The sequence below is a fragment of the Channa argus genome, chromosome 21 (assembly GCF_033026475.1).
Source record: "Channa argus isolate prfri chromosome 21, Channa argus male v1.0, whole genome shotgun sequence".
NCBI classification, from domain to species: domain Eukaryota; kingdom Metazoa; phylum Chordata; class Actinopteri; order Anabantiformes; family Channidae; genus Channa; species Channa argus.
In genome coordinates, this window is record NC_090217.1 from 16,718,888 (window position 1) to 16,744,382 (window position 25,495).

General features: G+C 41.6%; 1 protein-coding gene across 2 annotated transcripts; it reads right to left on the reverse strand.

The window, feature by feature from the left end:
- Positions 1-306: 306 nt before the first annotated feature.
- On the reverse strand, positions 307-25,316 carry LOC137106537 (neuroepithelial cell-transforming gene 1 protein-like). 2 transcript variants are annotated; one of them, XM_067489970.1, is made up of 11 exons: positions 25,162-25,316; positions 20,107-20,173; positions 13,681-13,743; positions 4,264-4,371; positions 3,982-4,146; positions 3,424-3,486; positions 3,008-3,181; positions 2,659-2,916; positions 2,388-2,558; positions 2,074-2,260; positions 307-1,978 (listed from the first exon to the last, which is right to left on the reverse strand). In XM_067489970.1, exons 1-11 carry the CDS (start codon positions 25,299-25,301, stop codon positions 1,542-1,544), a joined length of 1,833 nt encoding a protein of 610 aa, XP_067346071.1. In that variant the 5' UTR covers positions 25,302-25,316; the 3' UTR covers positions 307-1,541. The 2 variants fall into 2 exon arrangements, with proteins under 2 accessions (XP_067346071.1, XP_067346072.1); XM_067489971.1 differs by lacking the exons at positions 13,681-13,743; positions 20,107-20,173; positions 25,162-25,316 and adding an exon at positions 6,637-6,929.
- Positions 25,317-25,495: the final 179 nt, after the last annotated feature.

A 25,495-nucleotide genomic window follows, 5' to 3' on the forward strand; every position in this document is an offset into this window, starting at 1 on the left:
ATGTTTGCTAAACAGATCGACTCTTGTGGACCATTTATCAAGCCGTCCAAATGTTAAACACACGTCAGACAAAGAATGTCAACAAGTGTGTTCACTCGAATGGGAATCGGGCAGAGATGTCGCAGTTTGAAAAAGCAAATCCTGAATAATTCTTCCACTGGAAATGTTGTTCTTGGCTTCTAGATAGAACTGTCTGTTTAGTTAAGAGTTATGCAGAGTTATAAATCAATGGGTACATTTTGGGCACTTCTTAAAACACTTTTCCCAGAAGCAAGAATGAATAAAAATAAAAGATGAAAACAAAAGTTTAGATGCAAATCTTACACAGATCTTTATTGTTCATTTTATTACATTTAGTTTAGGGCAAGCAACTTGCCCCTTTTTTCCATCTTTAACCATCTCAACATTAAAAACATCTTGTGCACACTTACAAAAACCTTTTTCTTTCATCTCCCTTCCCCTACTTACTTTTACCATTGCTTGATTTCTACAATCTTATGAGCAAGACATCACATCAACTTATACAGGAAGTCGTTGAACGTCTAACATCTCATTAACAATCTCTTCCTTTTCAAAACACACCTATCCATCTCATTTCTTTTCACGTCAGCCTTCAGTCAACATTCTCTTTTCCTTTGCACGTACAACCGCTCCATCCCTTAGGACAGGTCAACATATCCTACTGAATCAACACAAACTAATCTCCATGCAAGATGATACACTGAAAAGTGTCATTCTGGAAAGTCAGGGTTTTTTTTTTTTTTATAAACCAACATGGCTCAGTAAAATTCTTTGTTTAAAACAAAACTATTTGTGTCCTTACAGACATGATTTCCACAACTGATAATTTGTTATGACTAGGAAATTGATGCCTCGGTTGTGTTCTAGATTTAAAATGTCTGTCAATTAAGGAATGTATAAAAATAAGACCTATTCTCTCATCCGTTTGCAAAGCACACTTTTAGAAAGAATGTTGTAGCTTTCTGTAGTCGATCTCATCATTTTTGAGAATTCACTTTTTGCCTCTTGAAACACGCCCAACATTTCAAATAACGCCACCTAAAAGCTAAAACAGTGCTGCTTTATGATACCTAAAAAAAATAAAAAATAAAAACTACAATCAATTTTAGAATATAAAAATGTAAAACTTTCATTAGACCTCCCCAAAATAGTCTAAAATAATGCTTAAATATCAAATTAATAGTAAACAGGATTTGATGCTCCGCCTCTCTAGTCAAGAAATCCACAAAGTCATTACACAGACTCATGGATGAAATCTGTATTCGCTTCCCTTTTCAGAGGGGGAAGAAGCTGTGCACATCTCTTCAGAAATACTGCTCTGGGGGATGCACTTGGATGGAGGGGTAAGGTAAATAGCTGCCAAACAGGACAGTAACAGAGAACACTGTTGTAATAATACACACACACGCAGACACACATAAATACAAGTCCCACGTTTCTCCGTGTTGTTCTTTTTAACATTTATGTACAAAAAGAACCAAATGTCCACCTAAGAGTCCGTTTTCTCCTTGCAATTCCGTTCACACCATTGTCTCTTTTCGCTTCCCTAAAGAATATAGAGACTTCTTGTCCTTTTTGGTTTTGTGTGATGTGGAGAGTGGGGACGATGATGTCGACGAAGAGGACGAAGAGGACGAGAGGGACGATGGGGATGAGGGGGACGTTGGGGTGGTGCTGTTGCACGGTGAGCTGGGGGCGGACTCAGAGGCCGGCTGCTGGCAATTCTCATCTGCCTCTTCCATGTGGATGATTGCAGAGACGGAGGAAGGTCGGCGTTTAGAGCGAGCACCGCTTGTGGGGGGGCTGGGGGTGGAAGGCTCACTGAGAGGCTGGTAGACAGAAATGGCACTACGGAGGCAGTTGAGCCATTGTTGCTTGTGGAAGACATCATTGACTTGCAGTGTGTGTGACTGGGCCTGGCTTGGGTCTTGAGAACGCACTCTGAAAATGTTCTTGGCTATGGGAGAAAGGGAAAAGAAGTGATTTACCAATTAGATATATTTGATAGAAAGCTAATTAAGTGCTTCATTACAGTTCGGACACAATCCTCACCTTTGTCTGCATTGCTAAAAGCACCTCTGAAGGACCCGCCCATTCGGACATCTCCGTCCTGCAGGTCCTCAAGCACCAGATCCTGGACCGGGATCGGCTGTCGGTAAACCTGGAAACACTGGCGCTCGTTCCTTGTGACGGGTCGGGTCAGAACCAGCAGCTCGGTAAACAAAAACACATGCAGTTTCTAGTAGAAAGAAAAAAGAAAAAAAAAAGCATTCAAACTAAAGCACCGATAGAAGATGGACTCGCATCTTTGTGTCAAGAGGCAGCAAACGCCAGTGTACTGATGAGCGAAAGAGGCTTTCGCTTACCGTGCCGCTTTTGTTTCGCAGCTCCCCATGACACAGCAGACTCTTGCACTGCTCAATGAGAGGGTCCCTCTGCCGGTCGTCCAGATACTCCAGCTTGTCAATGTAGTACTGGCATTCAGACTCTCCCTTCTTCATGTTGATGTCCGACAGAACACCCTGGATGACGGTGATCTGAACACATAAGCAATAAAGTTAATTTACAGCTGCATTTTGAGATGGTCTGTCAAAGGATAACGCAGGCCCCCGTGTTACAATAGTAACTTAGACTTACAGCTTTCTCCAGGCTGGCAGCGTCGGGGTGCTCTGGTGGGGTGTGCCTCAGTATCTCTTTGAGCAGCAGTGGGTACTTGACCAGGCGGGAACGTGGGATGTCCAGGAAGCTCCATAGGTCCAGCTTCCTGCTGAAGGGTGACTCCAGGCAGCGCTGCAGGAAGTCCTGCACCCGGGGGTCCTGTTTCTTTTGGTCCAGCAGGGCCTTGGCTGCCAGCTGGTTGCTACAGTAGTCTTTGTAGGCATTTAACCTGGGCAGCTGCAGAAGAGGAAGAGACACTTCAAAGAACTGCTACCTTATTTAAAAACAGAGTCTTGACAGAATCAGTTGGCGACTCGGTGAAACTTACCCAGCTGACGACAATCTGTCCAATCTGGCCCACAGTCCCGTCCGATCCTGTCGCTTGGGAGAGCTGGGCCAGCAGGTCCTCGTGCAGAGGGATGTAGGCATCCAGGTTGCCAAAGATGTGAGTGAGCTCCTCCTCGGACATTATGGAAAGCTTCAGCATTGGGTCATGGTACGCCTGCAGGGAGGGAGAGCCAAAATAGTCAAATAACATCATAGCACACCAAGAGTGGGTGGATCCTAAAAATAGCTCAGTGAAAAAATAGCTCAGTGGCTTTAGGGGTACAAGAGAAAGACAGATGAATAATTCCTGTCTCTTTATAGTTCCTGGCTTGCCTGTGTGGAGGCCCTGCCAGACTTTGATTTAATCTGTTTGTTTTATATGCTCGCTATAAGCCTTAGAGGTCTAGAAGAACAAACCTTGCGTGCAAGCTGGAGGTCCTCAATCAGGTCCTGTTCTCCACGAGACAGCTCAAATATGGCCTAGAGCGGGATAGGAGGAAACATAGTACTTCTTAGCAAAATACATATGAGGATATCATTACATTATTGCAACCGACAGACATTAGACTAATTCGGGTTCCAATTGACTGAGGTTGACTCTCTGGTTTGGCCTCTCTGGCCTTTCCTTCTAGCTCTCCCTGTTTAACACTGTACAGAGTCTGCCCCTGTTGACATCAAGCCAAGGCGCATAACATACATAGTAGAAGGGGAGAGGTACCGTAGGAGAGCAACAGTTTGTTGACTTGTCGACTTTATGTGAGATTGCACAGACTTGGAAATAAATCCTGGATGACTTTTAGCCCCATTTAGACTCCTCAAAACAAATAGTGCAGAGCTACGTGAAACCAGTCTGCTAAACAGGTTCATTTCACCACCGTCAGGACACTTCCTGCCTTAGCAGTTATCTCACTACCTCTGATCCTTTCTCTTCCCTTTTCTGATGTATTTTTTTTATGTCTCAGTGCTGATTCTCACCTCTTGCCGCTTGATCTCTTTGGTGGAGAAAGTTCCCTTCTGGTGGATGTCTAGAGTCTCCGACCATAAAGTGCTGTTCCTCATTTTAGGCGGTGTGGGGGCCGCTGCCTTGCTGTAAGGCTTCTGAGGCATACCCGGCGACTTGCCATCGCCCCGGAAAGAGGCCTGTGAGTAGGGAGAAGTCCCAGATGTCAGAAATGTTGTAACTGGAGATGTTGTTTCATACAACATGCAAAGCAGTGAAGAGTTGATGAGTTGTTGTGAATGTCACGGGGACTTTACCTGGATGGTTTGGCCGAAGCGCCGGACGGCCCCATTCTTCACCGGAGAGATGAGATTGGCTAGCGACGTCACCCTGCCGAGAGGACGGACGCGCTTGTTGCTGGGTTCCTGAAAAGATTTTAAAAAATAAATAAATCAGTGTCAAGGCTTATATATGTGACAAGTTTCATTCAGAACTAATCAATCAGCAAAGCCTGTTTCACAGCCACATTAGCAGCAAGGCCGCCCTTTGTGACTCCCTTTTGATAGAACACATCAAGTCAAGCCATAAATTATCATTATGGACACTGCTTTGGGGCAAGGAACTAGGAGCAGCTGGGGCTGAGGTTGAGCAACAGCCAGACAGACTGGCGGAGCAGCAGATAGACTGAGAGGAGGAAGCAGCTCCAGCAGCTGTTGGCTCCATCATGTGAAGAGTCTTGAACCAGGCCAGTCCAATGAGCTCTGTGGGAGGGGGGTCCGGTGGAATGCCAGGAATGCACAAGACCCTACTCTCAGCTGTTCAGCACCCCCTCCCCGAACACACATACACTGCTGCTATCCGACCTACAACCACACTCAAAAAAATAATCTGCTCCATCACTCAAACAGTGTGAGAGAAATGCTTCCTGATTGGTGCAGCTCTTTAACTGCTTTTCCCAGGGGGTGTTAAAAAAAAACAGTCCAGGACAGTGTGGCGGCATGTCAGGACTGTTCGGTAAAACAGACCACCACTGTGACTCGGGTGAAACAGTGAATGTGTCCCCTCTGTAGTGTTTACACAGTGCGGCGTCACACGGGGGTGTACAGCTTTGCCAATGGGTGCAAGTTGAGACAGGCTCATCAACAAGTTTCGCGTGAGAGCCGCACCACACCTGGGCGAGGTGACTTCCACCTCCCCTCCTCCCCTTACACAGCCTCGAGGCAGGAGAGAGAGGACGGCCTGGCCCCGTTCCAAAACCAACAGGGCAGTGGAATCAAAGAGCTGAAGATCTGAGGTAATGGTTTCAGCCCAAAGAACTTCTTCAAAAACATGACAGCCACGGTTGTAATCAGCATTTCCAAAATATGCACCGCCCTGTGTTTTAAGAACCATACACTAATGAAAGCTTGCTCGAAAAAATAAAAAAATAAATCGAGCACTACGCTGCTGCTTGTTTTCTTCTCCTGACTCGGCTCAAATGGGATTTCGTCTTGGCTCAGAGAACCTGGAAAACAGAGCAGCCATTGAGGCTCTGGTCCCTGTAGACACAGCTGCAGAACAGATTTGCTCAGTCTGGTGTGACCTGTGTGGTTGAGACACGGGCTGCTGTGGTCAGGGTCTGCCCATTGGGTCAGAACAGCCACACAGTGTTGTCCCACTAGTCCCACCGAGTGTTATAAAGCGAAAGACTGAAGACAGACCGCGAATAAATATATCTGCCAGTTTGACCCAAGAAATCAGTGGGGTCATACAAGCGGACAGATCCAGATTTTTTTGTGTTGCTGCATTGTAAAACTTTTATCAGTGCAACAACGATCCTCCAGACATACATCATTTTACGTGTGTCGTCTCTAACCTAAGATAACAACCTCATAAACCCAAAACCGATTTTTAAGGGGAAGTTCTCACAAGCTACTTTCTCAACCGTGCAAGTATTAAGACTCCCTGAATGAACTGTTCTTACACTTCTTCTTTCCCGAGTGGTTTACTGTCAATGAAACCACATCTTCCTGAAATTGCTTCCGAAAAACCTCGAAATAGGAACAAAGTCATAACTTTTATCAGTACAGAAGGCACACGTGGTATCCAACACCAGTTCCTCTTTAATAGCATTTGCCACTGAAGGAATACCCTCCGGTGCCGAGTTTGCATCAAAATCAACCTGCTTTACCTTTCAAAAGTCAGAGATTATACGTAGTTCCAGGCACGACTGAGCTAAGAATATGCAGGATTGTTCACAGCGTTCACCGCCTGCTGCTTCACTGTTTGTGGCGCTTTAATTTTACTGACTGTTCCGATCTTTCCATATGCCACTAAAGGCACAGCTGCCTGCTGGGATGCATATTGAAGAACAGACTGGGGAATACACAGCATAGCTGCAGTGAAATCCCGTGATTAACATGTCCAGGTTAGCCAGTATCTCAAGCACTGTTTAAAGTGCCTCCGCACAAAGTTCAAAGTCTCATCTTACAGGCACAGGGCAAGTAAAAACACACACACACACACACACACACAAGCGCTGTGTTCCCAAGTGAGATAAAAACAGGGTAAGGTGCTGATTCACTCACAAAGATATGACTTCACCGAAATGAGTTCCGGTCAAACATTTAAGACCAGGTGCAAGTAAGAGCCTAACAAAGCAGTAAATCCCACCTAATCCCACCACCATTGTCTGTGTTCTGGCATCTCACCTCTAACTCTTTGTTGGCTTGGTTTTGGTAGTCTATCACTTGCAGAGTCCGTTTGATAGGCACCAAGCTACCCAGTTCATCGTAAGCCACCATAGCTTTCAGTAAAACAACAAAATCCTTTTTTTTTTAATCCTGACAAGTTAGCTCCAAGTAATCCAAGGGTTGTGTGAAAGTAACCTATATATATATAAAAAAAAAAAAACGGAATAAATACATAATCTTCCTCTTCCCTTGCTGGCTGGGGTTTGTGAAAGTGCCTCTCACAGGCAGGCACTTTCAAAACTTTGGTCTGAGGTGGACTGAGGGAGAGATGGTTTTATATGGGGAAGGGAGATGGGGAGGAGCTTTAGGTCAGCCCTCATGGGGAAAGATGAGGCAGGACAGCGGTTTACTTGGAAGAGAGGAGATTCTCTCTGCAGGCTGTTGTTATTACGTTTAGTAAGAAGTTCTTGAGACGAAAAAGACGGTAAAGAAGACTAAGGAAAGGGCAACGAAAGTAAAAGATAAGTGGGAAAGTTGGAAAAAATAAATGGCTTTAAGCAGATGTCTGTGACACAACACTAGCAGAAACATTTAGTCACAAACAAATCTATTGATGCTGCAGTTTAACAATTACTTTAACAATCAAAGACAAGAGTAAAATCAAGTGTAAGTAAAAAAAAGAATAACTATTTTTTTTTAAGAACTATTTTTACAATTGTTTATCAAATTAAAATGGCAAATATGCTTGAACAAAAGAAAAATAACTAAATTGAAATTTTCTTTATTTTCTGATTTTGATTCATGTTTGCATGGAGTCAGAGTGAGGAACACATGTCCTACATTTACATTGCATTTACAAGTAGTAATTTAGAAAAACTTATCCAAAGCAACTTACAACTAAGGAACAAACCGACAGGGGCAACTTAGCGCTTAGTTCTCTGCCCAAGGACGCTTCAGCAAGGGGATCATGAGGAACTGGGAATCAGTCGCCCTGTCATTTGTAGAACCAACTGAGCCATGGTTTGCCTCTTGAATTGACTTCCTGCACTCACTTTGCAGGTTTCGCATGGATCCCATGGAGTCAGGTGTTTATGTCAATCTGATTGTTTAGAATTTGTATCATGTATGTTGTTTTAAATTAATGAAATTCAAGCTATGCAAGTTAGTCTTTTGTGATAAATTGCATGGTTGATATAAAGATAAACAATTCCTGCTTGTAATGTAATAAAACGTTTACCGCTTTTCTGTTTTAATCATTAGAAATGAAATATTGTTGGATTCTGGACTGTAGATTAAATAAAATTAGCATTTTGGACAAAAAAAAAAAACCTTGATGACTGACTAATTAATATTAATACATTGTTTTTGACTTTATTTTATAAAACAACTGTGATCTTTAATTTATCATAGTCAAATGTTCATTTTGCAGGGTCTAAAGGTGACATTTAATGTTCACTAGTTTGGATTTTAACTACACTGATCACTAAAGTCAATATTGTAAAATGTATGTTTAAATTGATTCTAAAGTCTAATTTTGGACCAAGTCTGGTATCAGTTGAAAATACCAGTTACAGAGTAGATGTTACTTGGCTTTTTTTGTTAGCTAATTAATCACAGCCTTCTCTGCTCTGCGGAGCATTGTTTGTGCTCTTTGTTTCAAAAAGGAGCCGTTATCAGTTTCATCAGCTAAACTGCGGTGGGGGTGGGGGGGTGGGGTGGGGTGATCAATTAGAATATCAATTGCAGGAGCACAGTGGCGTACTCAACCTGAAACCTGTGTACCGAGTACCAGCAGGGGGTAGGGGGCAACTGCCACCCGTGTGTTGATTGGTCTGATGTGGTCAAGTGAGCGAAAAATTCACCAGTTTCAGTAAAAGACAAAACTGAAATCAAACCTGTTGTTTCTCACGTGTGCACACCCATTGCAGAAGGACGACCCTCCCTGTAGCCTCCACACCCGCGACAGCTGGTGCCACAAATGCACAGCAAAAAGTGGAGGTGGTAGCTCAGAGGCGGCAGCTAATGTGGAGGTGCCGGGTGTCAATGCTGCTTGCTTGCGTTTTGGACAAACGGACTAGTCTACTTCATCCTCCTGGATCGACAGGGAGGTGTGAAACAGCACACAGTCCACATGCTGCTGCTCCTGCTGTGTGCGTGTCGGTGTGAAAAAGCAGATGCTGATCGGGGGTGTATATGTGTGTGTGTGTGTGTGTGTGTGTGTTGACACCTTGTTCTTTGGGTCTGTGAAGTGGTCTGGGCTCATCTGCCGCAGACCAACAGAATGCTAAATCTGGATTACATCACCCATGACCCTTCAAAATCAAGTGGAGCTGGTTTAAAAATCAAATGACTACAGAGTAAAAATAAAAAGGATCTGGATTTGGGTGGATTTGAGAAAGGGGACAGCAGACTGAGGAGTCAGAGACAATTTAATTAAAAATGAATCTGTCTGTGTGTAGTCTCCGTGTGCCTTGAGAAGACACTACGTACAGTCTTGTTGTTACTCACTCTGTATGGGGAGACCTGGAGCTGAATCAGCTGCACATCTGGTGCAGCCACTATAAAAACCAAATACTACATGGCTAGACCTGCTTCGCTTCCTTGCCCCAAGTCACACTGAACTGCAGCTGGAGTGCAGTGATGATTTACACGCCACCACTTTCTTCCCAGACTGTTTCAGAGTGGGATGAGTAATGCAGCAAGTGGTAGAGTTTTAACCGCCGTCTGACCTGTGCTGTGCCAGAGACAGGTTTTTATTTCATTTATTATTATTATTATTATTGTTTTCTTACTTATTGTTTGTAGTAGTTTGTACTTACTGTCTTGGTTTGGTGGAAGTGTTTCCTCTACTTTTCACGTGGAATGCATCAGAAACAAGGCGACACAATTTCCATATGGGATCAATAAAGTTGTCTGAATCTTGAATTACAGTATTGTGGAAAGTAAAGAGCAGACAGCTTTGTGCAAAGAAATAAGAAGTGCTGACTTCAAACAGAGTGGAGGTTCCGCTGCCCTCTGTTGATCGAGGTCAGCAGCAACAACAACTTTTAGAATTCAAAATGTAGAAAGAAATAAGCATCTCCAAGCAGACTTTTGGCACCATCACGGTTTGCATTACTGTCTGCATATGAAATCATCCAGTGCATTGTGATTGTGATCCTTGATGTTTTTATCTTCTCACAAAGTGCATCACTGATGCATTTTAACACTCATATTACCGATGATCGTATGGAGCTTGGGGTCCATCTCCTCTCATACAGAATTTACCCATTTAATTAGGGTCACCGCACTATTTTCTGCATATACTGTTTGGAAGTATATGCATTTGTTATTTTTGTCCACGTTGAATATTAAAGAAACACTGAGATTATCAAAAGGGAATCTGTAAGAAGTGCTCTGCCCATTAAATTGAAAACACTCCCAGTGGATTCAGGAATACAATAAGCTGTGATCCTTGAGTGCAAGCGCTGATTAGGTAATAGAAGGATGGATATTTCTAGTTCAGGCTCTTAAGCTTGATTGATAAAATATAATCTAGGACGTTTCTGTTTTGATGGCAGAGGACTATTAATACCTCCACCCCTCTGTGGCTGCAGCTAAATACAGATGAAAGGAGACAGAAGTTGGCGAGAGTGATCTAATCACAAAACGGCCGATAGAAACAATGCAAACCATAGTTCTCAAACGATCCTCAGGTTACTCACAGTCTTAGATTTTATTTTAAGTCTTGGGTTAGTCAGTGTCCACACCCAACAGCAGCCCTGGTTGCGACCAAACACAGCATGGTAACTAAGGCTCACAGTGAAACCGCCGACGCTCGCTAGACAGGACAACCTGACCTGATAGAGCTTCACCTGGTAAACACACAAACAGGAAAACAAATCTTTGCAAGTTATTTGTCATAGAAGGGCAACATAGGGGGGATTTACCCAGTGACAGTCTGTACTTATGGAACAGGAGCGACAGGATCTCAGCAAACTGTTGCCAACAGACAATACGAGCATACAGTGTTTTACCCTAGAAACGTGTGTTCATTCAGTTCACTGTCAGTAAAATGAAAGCGAAAAAAATCTGACAAGTGCATCATTGTGACATTATACTGCAGGAATTGTCACGTTTACAATAAAAGGCCTATGGGTAGGAAAAAAGCCTTCTTCCGTGTGGGTAGATGTTTAAAGGCGGTTTCAATTTTAGGCTTTCCAGAAAACTCGACCACTCAACATCATTCATTTGTCTGTTCCCAACAATGTATCTATACCCTGTTTCTCCGGTAATCATTTCATATTTGTGTGTTTATGAGGCCATTTGTGAATTTTCAAAAAACTAAAAAGTACATTAATTGCATTTTCTGCTGTGCCAAGAAAAGTTAAAAACAAATCAAAATGGAAATCTTCATTACAATCAATATTAAACCACACATGTTGTGTGCTGTTATAACAAATCTGAAAATATTTTTGGCTGATATCTTTATTACTAGTTTTGTCTACACTGTAAAACATCATATAGAAATTAGTTGGTTTTACATTTTACAAAACTCAGGACACTAAACTACCTGTTTAAGTTCAACTGGCATTTTCAAGGCAGAAGGGGATCTTAGGTTTCTACAGGTAACAAACTTAAAATTAGTTACAGTGTAGAAAATGCCAGAGCATCATAAACGCCTACTCTAACAGGCCACCGTAATATTTTCTCATGTCTGTTTCGTTAAAAGCTGAAACCATCAACTGCAGCTATTGAGATTTCTGGATAAAAGTTGACAAAATTTTTAATTTCTTTTTTTTTTTTTTTTTGTTGACTTATATTACTTTGAATTTTGAGGAGAGAGAGAATTTCAGAAGGCAGCGATGTGCCAGCAGTGTTTGAGGATTAGACGGTGATATTTAAGATTTGTTTTGCTAAATCAGAGAAACTGATCCAACCGGTTGCGAGAGCCCATGCTGTACTTCTCTGCTCTAACCTGTGGCCTCTCGTTAACATCACAGTTTTATAGCCAGCATTTTCAAACACGGACAGCAAAAAAAAAGAAGAAGAAGTGATGTGTAATTAGGCTTTCATTCACATATCAACATTTAGAGGAGTCCTACCCTGAATCGAAAGGGTGTTTTTCTGTACAGCACTGACGTTGTGTGCAACATGTGTGGGTGTGCTCATTTTACACCCACACACACACAAATAAGGTACATTTTCCAACCTGGCCAGTCCTGCCTGTCAGATCTCTGTTTTGGTGCAACTACCAGCAAACCTCAACAGGCTCTTCACCAAACAAACACAGGCTTTATCTAGATGTCTCCCACTGACAAGATTAGTCATCTGAACAAACAAGAGACCTGAGATACAGCAAGGGATTAGATATGGACTTAACCAAAAAGAGTGACATAAGACAAACTTTTATATTTTACTAATCAGCCTTGTAGGCAAGTTTTGGCCCATTAAAAACTGAACTTGTTATGGAATTTAACATATAGGCCAAAGGGCAAAATTCAGTTTTAGAGCATCTTTCCCGTCAGTCAACCACGTAGTAGCACATGTTGCATATTAACTGTCCTGCAGCTTTTTCTCCCAGTATTAACTAACATTTTAACATGCTATATAACATGCTTTAACACGCTGCTGACGTCACCGCTGTCTCACCTGGTAAAAGGTAAAGTGCAGAAAACACTGGAACAAATTTACAGACAGTTTTGTTTTTTTGGTACATCGGATGCGCTTCCTGCAGCAACCATCCTGTTGAGGCAGGCTTAGTCATGTCTGGTGGTCCAAAAATGATCCACTAAGGAGATCCCTGTATGACACTGAACATTTACTTAATCCCTCATTCCTATTGAGTGGAAATAACAAAGTAATTCCACAGAAAACGCTTCTCAAAACAATTCCACAAAACATGGTACCTGTGTAACCCCCACAGCTACACGCTCAACTTTCCTGTTACTACCTTGTTGCTCTCCACTACTTCATTGTAGCCCACGTCGGTCCGTTAGCTTCAATATTTGTACCTAGTATGTCCAATAACTCCAATAGTCGTAAACAAAACATAGTTTTCCTGACAACTGACTAGGCAAACTTTAAAGGCAGTTATGTGATGTCATTGATGATGTAATCGGTAAACTCATATATACACATCTTAATTAACCCAAACCCATAAGACACAATGACCACAGAAAACCTCCCATTTTGTCCAGGATTGAATCCCAACCCCTTGATGGCTGGGCGCGGCCACACCCCCTTGGTGGGGTGGGATTCAACCCTGCAGCCTTCTGCATCCCAACTCAATGCTCTATCCATTGAGCCACCAGGCAGCCAAGACAGACTCAATTTTATAAACTCTTCATATTCTAAATCTAAATGAGTGCAGTCTCACATGAAAAAAAAACAAAAAGACAAAAAACGTACAATTATGGCATAATAGCAGTCCAAGGTCAAAGATTATAGCAGCTTTGAGCTGCACTGAATGTGGCTTCAAGCACAAACTGGCAACTGAAGATCACCAGCATCTCACCAAATGTGCAAACATACGATGTTTGGCTGAACTGACCACATCTTCTAATTCTAAACGGTGACTCTCTCCCTTACAAAATATCAATATGTAATAAAGCAGCAGTCCTAGGATAGAAATTAGCCAGCTTTGAGTATCAAAGTGCATCATGTGCTTACTTCTCCACACATTGCTTGTTTCAACAAAAACAAAAAAATGATGTTGTACATACTGCCTGTACACGATAGGAAGCTACATTCAACTCTTTTTCCGGTTCCTCTTTCAGATTTTGTAAAAAAACCAAACAAACAAAACAATGATCTGCCACAAAAATAATCCAGTCTGTTCACTGATATAACGGCGTCTCCACATAGGTCAGACTTCCCCTAAAACACACTAAGCCTAAATTTTTAAATTTGAACACTCAAGGTCATATTGAGTAAACTCAGTTTTTAGTGAAAACCATACAAGAAAACAAAATTAAAAATGTTATTCTATTAGATCCGTTTTACCATAATGACTGCAAATCAGGAAAAAGAGGATGAGTAGGAAACGCTAGGCTACGTAGCCTAAAGAAAGGCCAGGTTTACCTTAAAATCAAAGCTGCACAGGCTGACTGCATCGCTGTCATCCTTCTCTCTGTGTTTCCGCTTCTGTGAAAAGAAGTGAACAGGTAAGTGTGGAATACACACTTAATACATTGCCATTTTCTTCAGTTGACTCTCCCTTCCGTCTACAGTCTGCGGTATCCCACTGTTGACCTCTGTTTCGAGATCTAATCTGCATTTCTGTGGAGAACCTAAGGAAAAAAAAAGCCTTTGCATATGAAAACTACTAACATGCAGAGGGGGGGGTTTGCTCTGTGGTGTAGTACACGTTCTCGTCTGTGTGCCTAGATCAGACTTACATGCAGGGAACTTTACACCCATCCTATTGTAGTGCTGTTGTAAAAATACAATGCCCACCGCTGGAGGTCCTACAGAAAACAGGAAAGGGTTAATTAGGCAGCTAACATCTCACCACCTGCATGTGGTCTGTCAGTTAGCAGGTGAGAAGAGCAGCCCGGCCTGTTGTGGCTGGTGTAGTAAAACCTTTGAGAGCATCAGAGGCCCCCAGGGTTCATTACTGTGCACCATTAAGCATTTAAGCAAGACTACTCCTCGGTGGACAAGCAGGACAGCAACACTTGATTGTTCAGCGAGGTGAGGAGGACCGAAATAGACCTGTAATGGTCAGGGATGGTTCACATCTAATGGCTGAGATGTGCTTTTGTTTGTGTTGACCTGAAGTGGTTAGGGTGTGAGGCACTTCCTCTCTGGCAAGCTGTTTGTTTTCCCAAATCCATTAGGATTTAGGAGCAATCAAATTTTTTCCCACCATGCCTGGTGCTACTGTTGCAGTTAAACGATGTGTGATAAACAAAAAGATTTTGGAATTCTCTCTTTCACCACAACCCTTTACTGTTAAAACTACTCAAACAATGAGCTGACAAGTTATCAAGGCATTAGATAAAACTACAGACGCAATCCAGATATGAAATGAAGGGACTCAACAGTGATTGACTGGTTTTAGTTTTCTGTTAGGCTTTTCAAAGACAGGTCAAACAGATTAGGATTCAACCATTTCAGCCACCTCTTAGCGTATGTAAAATTATTTAAAAACAAAAACACAACTCTTACCATATATATATATTGATGTAAAAATTCTAATTTACTACTTGGAAAGTATAAAACACTATGCATGTAAGGCTACACATTTTCACATTATATCACAGACTTTAAGTTAGAAAAACATGGTTTTTTAAACATTCTCATTATGGGTTATTGAGTGTAGACTAGTGGTCAGACATAGCAGTCATGTTAAATGTGAAACACAATAGAAAGTATGCATAAATGAAGCAGGTCTGAATACTCTCTAAAGCGCCTGTAGATCGTAACGTGACAGTAGTGTTAGTCACCCAGTCAGATTTTGCACAGTCCACATCCCGCAGCTTGTGGACAGAATCAGTGTGCTGAAGTAATATATACAAGTGTAACATTGACACTTGGCTATAAAAACATCTAAATGACCAAATAGGCTAAGAAAAGCCGGAATAGTGTTGCACAGATCAGCAGGTCAAATTCGGTCAGCAGCTCATTGGCCGTAAAACGTGCGTGCTAAGTGTGAATTCTCCCTCCAAGTTAAATATTGCCTTAAGCTGGGTCTTCTACATAATCTCTGTGCAAAAACAGACACAGCAGGAAAAGGAGGAGAAAATTAGCCTTCCTGTTACTGTCACCTTTGGAAATCTCTCTGTCAGCAGCTTGCATATAGAATAACACACCCCAATCAACAACTTGTTCAAATGGTTGGCTTGGTTCAGAGTAAATACACTGAGTCAGTATCCACACCTCCTTCTCTGCAGCGATCCACTTATTCTGTTGCTCATTTGGGGAGAGTCTGACAGTTTGGACGTTAAGGCAAAAGACAATGGTTTGTACATAAAACACAATCAAAAAGAAAACAGCCTCATTTCCTGGTTTCCATCCTTTCAGATACAATTTCAGTGTCTTATTATCGTGACCTCATGGCCTGACAAGCGGGTCACTCTGGTCCACGTAAAAGAAATGGGGTTGAGTCAAGTAGTGTTTAATTTATATAGTGTGGTGAGAAGAAAGACAGAGTAAGATAACGACATTCAAAGACAGAAGATTTTGTCTGCAAATCAAAACTTAAAATTAAAAAAAAATAAAAATAGAAAATTGCCATTGACTTATGTAACACACTTTTGCATAAATGTGTACTTAGTTGGGAGAGACAGTGGAAAATTGCTTTGTTAGGGGGAGGGGGCCACCACAACAGGCTGGGTGGAGCAGCCCCCAGCCCCTCTCCTTCTCATGTTGTTCTGCTCCATTTCAGTGACATGTAAATTACAGAAAAGCCACAGGCTGGAGTGTGGCGCTACATGAATTCTGGGCGCATTAAAAAAATGCATTTACGTAGCTAAAACAGTTGATGGTAAAATATGAGTTTATAAAATCTTCAGGATTTTCTCTATTCCTGCAAAAACACAACCTAAAACATGATCACATTTTCAAGCAGGTCCCAAAACTACAGTGAAAATCAGCAAACCAGTGAAAAAGAGCAATCTGCCTATTGTGTGTGGTAAAACGTGAGCATTATTGATTTGAAAGGGTAGAAATCAAGACCCCGTCTCATTTACAGAAAAAAAAGAGAGAAGGAGATGCTTTTCTTGTAACTGTATATGTTAAAACTAACATGTTTTATCCTCATTGATTAATGTCCAAATAGCTAACATGCCATTATAGTTTGTATTTCCTTCCTGAAAAAGTGAGGGGAAACTGAAAATTGAGTTTGACCTAAGATATGGATCTTGAAAGAAGATAAAAACGGATGAACTTCAGATGTGATCGCAGAGAGGTAGTAAAAACAGGCAAAAAGTTCATTATACTCGACACGTGTTATTACTAGGCGCGAATCCAATACTGATAAACTGCAAAAGAACATCAAAGGGCAGTGTAGTCGCGCAGGGATGATGCAGCTGTGCTGGGTTCTCTTTGAAATTAATGAGCATCCACTGAAGAGCTGCACCTTGGATGCATTATGTGTTATCAAAGGTTGAAATCCATGCTTTTGGTGGGATGCTGGGGAATCTTCAGACACTCACTCTGCATACGAGAAGTCAGTGTTGGTTTGATTACAAATTCCTATTGATATAGACAAGTCCTTCCCACAACAATTAGACATTTTTGCAGGAAAAGCCAGACACGACTCAACAGCTGACAACCACATTAAATCCCGTCGTCTGATTAAAGCTGGAATGCTGCTTATCACTGGTCATGAGGCTGACATCTCTGGCTGCCTGAACTTGTTGCTCGAAGAGTCAGAAAGCTCAGAATGTGACTCTTACCATAGTTAATTATACCTCACATTCCACCAGAAAGAAGTCTGGTGTGATGTGCTCCACCTTGGCATTGTGCTACAAACATGATTCACATTCTTGCCAAGACAGAGAGCCCCCCTCGAGGCCTCGTGCCTAATGTAGTCTGAGAGAATGCACCAAGCGCCTCGGGAATGTTTGCCACGCGTCCTTCCAAAGTTCGCCAGGGGCCAACGCACCCCCGACCTGCTCCAGCTAGAAGTAAAACCATCCTAACCACTTTAAAGTCCAAAGACCTTACTAAACTTTCTCAAAGCCTTGGCAATACGTAACGAGCTTAAAGTGGCAGGGCTTTGAGATAAGAGCGGCAATGAAACTCCTCCAAGATTCTTTTGTTGTGTGCTGTTTGGCAATTTACAAATGACAGATAAAATAGGGTGAGAGGAAGTAAATTAAAGGGACACCTAATGAGGCCCACATGGTTTTGGTAGATGAGCTAAGTGTTCCATGTTTGCGAATCAAAGGCAGCCTGGCACAAGATAAAGACTTGTTGGCCTAACCTATACTTTCCCATCAACAGTTCAGTGGAGGGTGTTTTTAGGCAGCTGTAAACCTTGGAATACCTACATACTCGTCATGCTGCTTGCCGCCTAATCTGTTTTTAATCAACTCATCTTATTTAAGGCTGACTCTAAAGCACTCGCAGGCCAGTCGCTTCGAGGTTTTTGCCATTGTGTTCCGCTGGCAGGAGGAAGATAAGAAATCAATTTTTTTTTTTTAATGCAGCATTTTGTTTCTGGTTAAATCAACAGGCCCTGGTTTAGTAAACACTTTAAATGCATGTAGTCGACTTTCTTAAGTAAGCCGACGTCTTAACTACAATGTAAATGATAAACCTAGTTTCAGTAAGGGACAAGACTGCAAACAGAGAGAAATATGAGCCATACCTCTTCATTTAGAAAACAAGTCCTACATTTTTTTTTAAAATTAAACCTATTTTGCCCATTTTCTCATTTTATCCTATATAGCAAATTCTAGTGTGACTTTGTACAAATGCATATGCCCCAGATAGGATAGTAAGTTAGGACACTGTAACTCTGTTGAAACAGAAGGAAAGCAAAGTTTCCCCAAAAGCATAGTCGCAGATCGTCCCTGAAAACTCTAAAATAGAACAGAATGACCACTTGAACCACAGGGAGAGAAAACCTCTAAAAAAAAAAATTTTTTTTTTAAAAAATGACTGGGGCAAGTAAAGCGAAAGGCTTATGGTGCTATGCATTTCTGTTAAATAGAAATATTGGTTGATATAAATGTTTCAACATTTAAAATAGAAAATAGATGTAAACTCATGTGTCAGAGGGCTTGTGTTATTATTGCATCTCAATTATTAAGACTTATTATCTTTATAGCTATAAAAACTTTACAACCCAATGAACCAACAGAGAAACACAGCGAGGGGTAAATCATCAACGCGCAGGAAAAACTTTCATTGTGAAGAATTTAATTGTTATTAGCTTCGTCCAAAGTGTAAACATGGATTCCTTCAGACATTTGTCCTCCCGACTGGACTTTCTGGTCACAGTGGCTGCGGGCCAACAACAAGATGCCTTCCTTCACTGTGACAACAACCAGCGCTACCGTTATTTCGGGAAGAGGTGCTTCTCCAAGTTTGCATGACAAGACACAAGTAAGCCAGAAACCAGCTTAGAGTCATATCCTGACGGGAAATGTGGATAATCATTTTGCATATCATGCATGCTTCTTACATTTTATATGAAATAAACAAATCAGGGTATTTTCTTGCTGCTTGACACTTTCTTATATAAAGCAGGATGGTGACTAACACATAAACAACAACAACAACAACTACAACAAATGCTACATTGCCCAACTGAGTTAATACTAATGTCGTAAATAGCTGCACTGGAGATATATTTAATTGAAATGACGAAGCAAAGAAATGTTGATGGGCTTTTTTTTTCCATAATGCACTTATAGCATATTTCAAAGGTTGGCCTAATATGGTAAATACTTGAGTAGCTCCCTGCTTGTGTTCCAGGGGTTATAGGACACGCCGCGTGAGGGCAATAAACCCCGTTCCCAGTTCAGTTCCAGCTGGCAACCTGCGTGGCATGATGCAGGATGCTGAATAGTTGATGGTTAGAGGAAAACAAGGCTGACGGCTGGACTACCGTAAAGCAGAGAGGCTTCTGTGGAATATATAGAGTGTTTCTCACAAAATATAATTATGCTTACGGTAATGGATGAGCAGGTCCAAAGATCTTCAGTGTAAACAACACTCATATTAATTGTATGCTTTATGACTTGGCAGGACCTTTGGATCCAACAACTACTTTCTACTGTATGTCCTGCTTCAGATTGTTTTTATTTAATTTCCTGACATAATATGAATGTTTACACTGAGAGATTCTAAAAGACAAAAGGTCCCACTCTGTTCGGAGAATTGTTTTAGGGGTACAGAGTAAAGACTGACTAATGTGTCTGTCATTGGCCAATGCTGATCTTCAGAGACCAGGGAGGCAGATATGTCCCCCACGTCCCCATCTCCCTTTTTTGCTTCTCATGAAATGCAATTGGATAAAAACAAATGAGACAAATATGGTCAACTTAGTTAACATTTGATAAATACTGCAAATATTTGAATTGTTTCAAGTTATTTAAAACAAAGTATTAGCATTGAGCTAACTCAATGAATTTAGAACCAGAATAGATAGTTTGTATTTTTAAAGCATTATTTGTAGAACAACAAAAAGAATCTCCGATAAAATACTTTACTGTATTTTTAAATCATAAATTACAGACAGTTGGACACAGCTAAAACTAATCATCTCTAATAAATCCTCATTTCATGAAGGTTACAATATTGTTTTTTTTTTTAACTGTGTGATAGTTTTAGAGGCTGTAGTGTTTAAAGTTGTTCACAGGTGTTTCTATTACTTATTTGATCACATCTGTATATATGAAGCCATCAGCCACAATGATCATAAAGCAGCTGAATCAACTCCTCTAAAAGAGTTTCAAATGAATCTGAACATTATCACCTTCACGAAAGAGGATTTATTGTGGGCCCGTCGGATTTTTAAAAATCTAAAATCCATTTATAACCTCTACTCACCATACTGTGAAAGTCCCATTGTGGCCCTGGGGTGAGGAAGGTGAAAGAGCTTCCTCTTCGCAGTGAGCTGTACACCGACAAAAATACAGGAGAGAAGTGAGGGTCAGAATCAGATCCTCACCGTGCTGCAAAAAATAAATTAAAAAGGAAGCACAAAACTGATATGAGCCACCCATGAAGTCCAAACAGGGCTTAAGTCCTAATAGTTGGTAAATGTGGTGTCATAGTGAGGGTAAAGGATTCATATGGATATGAGAGGGTACTGGGACTGGGACAATGGTGGTGTCCTATAGCAACATCCACCTCCTGTTACCTACCACAGTCTCAGCATGGTGTAGCAACAGGAAAGGGGATCACAACTCTGGACTACATCCTGGACCATCATCCACTGAGCTGCCATTAGAACAAAATGCCCCAGCGACATTTCGAGGGTGAATCCTTAACACCTTAGTTCCTCCTGAAGATTTGACAGCCCCCCCCCCAAATGTCCATTTTTGTCAGGATAGTCTGAAAGGAGACAGGTCTTCCCTTTTTGGGAATCCACAGTGGGATTGTCCACTCTGCTTCACATACTGACAAATCCTTCTCACGTCAAACAACTTCTCTTTGTATCGTAACAAAGTCGGGTCGGATAAGGCTACACTGAGGACAGTTACACAACACATCATGCTCAGTGAATAACTGGCTACAAAGCAAAAAGAAAAACAGCAAAGCTGCGTAAAGAATTTGTCAACAAAAAAAACTTTTTTTTTGAAATGATGCACTATTTCACGCTGATGAAACACTTTCAATCAGGACGATGCCTCAGACTGCCATACAAGGCTAAGCTACTGTGCCACTTATAAAAGTTGGGAAATGGATTACAAAGGCCGTGCACTGCCTTGACAGACTGCAAACTGAGGGGACTGTGTCCTGTTACAGTAGTTGTGCATTTACTTGTCGAGTATTTAAGCAACAATCACATTCAGTTCGCATGAAATAGTGATTCAAAACCATCTACATTGTTCAGCTCTCATTACCCAATTGATCATAAAAGTTGTTAGAACAGTTTAGATTATACTGAAGACGGGGGGGGGGGCGGCTATGATGTTGGGACCTAAAAAGCTTCAACATTTGGAGAATGTCGAGCTGCTGGGAAACACTTGTTCTGCGTGTGTCTGGCAAGTGCTGCATATAAGGCAAAGCCGAATACTGTCCCTCTACTACTGTTGCTTCAAGCAGCACATATATATATATAATGACACAGCAACTGTCTTCCTACAGTCAGCCCTGCAGGCTCATGTGGGGACCACCCACTAAAGAGTGACGCTCCCTGGGTGTCCTATGCGCAATGTAGGGACTGAAAAGGTCACTGCAGGTGTTGTTCAGATTTAACTGTCAGAGTGCTGAAAAACTGGGAAAGGATAGTTAATCCGGTATCATCAACTCTCTTTTGGCATTTCAATATGTCCGTCAAAAGGCAATTAATTGTTTGAGTAGTAAAGTAAATTTATAATAAACTAAGGTTTAGTTACTTTCAAGCCAAGCAAAAGTCTCCAACACCTAAACTCAATCAATTAAACTGTAGAATGTTAAGCTTTTTTCAACTTTTAGCAAATATGACACAAACAGGGTTTGTACTGTTTGGACAAAAAGTGACATGTTACAACGTTGTCTTTTGACCCAAAGTATTGTGATAGCGTATGTATCTGTAGCTAAGGTGGTGGTGTACAGCTCAGGGCAGAAATAAGCCAGACAATCAACTCATCATTTCAGTAATTTCTCATGCAACAAATGCCAAAGACTCTCAGGTTTCAGCTTAGCCTGAAAACACAAGGGATTTGCTGATGAGAAATTATGGATTCATATACGCAGGAATCTATAATTCCAATTTTGAGCTATTATTTGAGCTTATTTCAAAGGTTAGCCAAATATGTTAAATAACTGAGGACTTCCTTATTGCCCAGGGGGGACACAACATCCCTACTTCAGTTCCAGCTGGCAACCTGCAGCGCATGACGCAGGATGCTGAGCAGTTATTGGTTACAGAGGAACAGGGCTATGTCCTGGGTGCTGGCTTTGCAGTAAGGCAGAGGCTTCTGTGAAATGCAGCGCTTCCAGATGAGCAGGCAGCCTTTGTGACTCAGTGCATGTCACTAAAAATGTCGAGCACTGGCCAATAACCAGCCTGCGGCCACAATCATTTCATGAAAAGTGTTGCAGCTGGCTGGCGGCCGAGGCCTTAGCCAATGTCTCATGCTTGCAGGCTATGACAGACTGCAGCAATTCGACATAACTGCTGTTCCGCTCACTGACTTAATAACTCACAGCTTAAGCTAAACAACTGATTATGAGCTAGTTGTGCTAGAGTACAGAAAGATAGTTTGTTAATGATTTGAGAAGGTAAGGTTGTCATCCAAAAGGTGACAGGCTCCCATTCTCGGGATATCTCAGAAAGGCCTTGACGAAATTGCTTTAAATTCGACACAGACGTGCAAGTAAACTAGAACTCGATTGGCTGCAGGAAACATATAAAATAACAAGTTTTTGTTAGAGCCTGTTATCACAAAGGTCTTATATATCCGTGAATGTCTGTTTTTGAGCAAAAACTAAAGTTGGCCCAGTTGTAGGTGAGACTGGACAAAGAGGTCGATCCTTTAAACAGCTAACGTGGCAATTTTAACAGTTTTGTATTCTGGTATTTGAAGGGAAAGGAACCAAATCCCGGCTTACTGTTTGTAATTAGCCTGTGGAGGGATGAGCAACAACTAAATGTCTGAAACTGAACACTGGGGCTGTAAGAAGCTGAGCTCCTAACAATGGCTGCAAATATGCAGTGGTTTTATTTAAGTATTTTGTGTGTAATATTATCTGATCCTAATTATCTCATTAAGTGTACTCTGGTCCAATGTCGAGTTATACATACAATGAGGTATTCAAAAGTTAGCAGCTCCTGTGTATGCAACTTCCCATGTATACGTGATCAATAGCACCACCACTGCCCTCAAGCATAGGACAAAGGTTATATCTCCTCCTGTACCTGATGTTATGCAGGAAAGTGCTGCCCATGAGTCAGTGTATTAGTATGCCAGTTAGCCCTACCCTTGTTTGTCAAAGCTGGCCAATTCTGAAACTAAGTTATCCCACCTGCACCCACACCCACTAACCATGGTCATGATGCTGGCAGGCAGAGCATAGGTTAAGATTATATTATAAGGTTTATATGCATGATACTGCTATATGAAGTGTTAAATGAAGTGAGTATTTCCATTTTTACGAGGCACAAACCCCACGTTACCACCTACAACTGTCTCCTCCCATTTTAACGTGATATTTTAACCACGCTGCTTTATAGTATTCACTTCTGTGGGAAGTAACTCCATCAGGGGGCCCGGTGGCTCAGTGGTAAAGCATTGGGTTGCGATGCAGATGTAGCGAATTTGAATTCTACCCCACCAGGTGTGGCCCTGCCCAGCCAGCAAGGGCCACCTTGGTGCCAGTGCCGAACCTGGATAAAATGTCAGGGTTGCGGCAGGAAGGACATTCGGTGTAAAAACACATGTCAAATCAACGTGCGGAACCCATTCCGCCGTGGCAACCCCTGAAGGGACAAGCCCGAAAGCCGTTGATCTTGGCAACAAGATCACTCAACAAGAAAAGAATTTCAGTGCCAGGGCTGCATTTGGATGCCAATCTCTCTCGGGAAATCAAGCTTTATTTTCCCTCATTTTTTTTTTCCATAAACCTTGCTTTGGAGGTCGTGTACTGGGTGATGTTTTTCCATGTTTGTCTGCAAAGCTAGTCAGGCATTGGGCAGGGCTTGGACACTTTGGCAGACGAAATGGAAAACCTTTGATGGACAATCCAATACAAACACTCGTAGGGGCTTAATATCCCACAACATACCGATTTTTATTATTTTAGCCACCATTCTGAGACGTTTCCAAAAATGTCTTAATATATTTTTATAAATGAAATAGGGAACCTGACTGGGTCATACTAATGGCCAATAAATTACCTATAGAGAAACCGGTTGTGTTTTCTGGATCCAGAATACAGTAACCGTGATGAAAAACTTTATGTTTCCTTATTTCTAAAGTTATAAATAGAGGCAGGACTGTCTTATGAGTACTGTGTTAGGAATTTAAAAGGCCATTAAAAGAGATGGACCAATAAACTGTGATTAGTTTTTAGTGTAAACTTTAACAAAAATTTATCAGTTGCTATTTGTTCAGGTGACTTTCATATTAGTATCGTTAATTATTAATAAGTCAAATTGACGGATTCATATTATAACATGGTATATAACATAGGCTGTCAAGTGATCCTTTCAAGGCAAATTCAAGGCAGGAGATTAGGGATAAAGTCACAGTTTTGTTCTGTGCAATATGAAAAACAGATTGATGTAATTGGGTCTTTGTGGTTTGTGTATCTGAGACTATGTATTTTAAGACTTCAACATACAAACTTTTTACGAAATCAGCTGATAGTTATAAATATATAAAGCGATGCATTTCTACTGGATATCTATACAAAAAGCATTATACTCTCTACATTACTATATAACAATACTAGTTGAACTAAAGACTTAAAATATAGAATTTGAATGGATGATGAAAACGCCAACAAAATCCGAATCAGAGCAGAACATACAACGGCCCTTTGCTAACATCTAGTGGCGTCTTGACGCCACTGAAAACACATGGACGCAGTGTGAAACGTAAAAATTGTAGTGACTACTGGAAAACTCATAGTGCTGGTTGTGTGTCCTGTGGATGATTTACGCCACTGTGCGGTTTAAGTGTGTACGATTAATTTTGCGAGCTAAAGCACATTGGCCGCTATCAGCATAACGTTACCGCTAAATGTTGTCTTGTATTATCAGCAAGGTAAAAGTTATGGCTCGATAGTATCAGTTCCGGGCTAATTCCGGCGACACTTGGGGGGCGACAGTGGGGTCTTATTACAAAATCACTTTTCGGAACAACATTGGCAGACAATAATTTAAAAGTGCCCTTCTAGTGAGTCTGAATCAAATGAAGCTCACCAAATCTGACTGGGGCAGATCCGACTCACCGCACATTTCTGTTGTTTTTCTCGGGCGGAGCTTCCTCTTCCTCAGCTGAAAACTTCCTCTTCAAGTTCCTGGAGCTTGGTTGTCTTTTCGGATTCTCTGGAGTCGCAATGGGAGCTTGGACTTCATCGGTTTCACCCATTTGAAATACTAGCGGGTAATTTAAAGGGATAAATAGAATAAAAACAAATCTTGCTACGACAGCAGAGGCCCCGGCCTGTTTTTGAATATGGCGGAAGTCCAGATTCTGACCAATGAGAAACGAGCAGGGGACCCCGTTGTCATGGTATTACGTCACGTGGGCATGAACACGCGGTTAGACTTCAAACACTATGA

What these genes read in the sequence shown, in the direction of transcription:
- LOC137106537 (XM_067489970.1), bottom strand. Translation starts at nt 25,301, where the DNA reads ATGGGTGAAACCGATGAAGTCCAAGCTCCCATTGCGACTCCAGAGAAT. An exon ending in TGTGCAGCTTTGATTTTAAG is followed by an intron (nt 4,372 to 13,680) that starts GTAAACCTGGCC and finishes AAATCTTTTCAG; the next exon opens with GAACCCAGCAACAAGCGCGT. An exon ending in AAGAGATCAAGCGGCAAGAG is followed by an intron (nt 3,487 to 3,981) that starts GTGAGAATCAGC and finishes ATCCCGCTCTAG; the next exon opens with GCCATATTTGAGCTGTCTCG.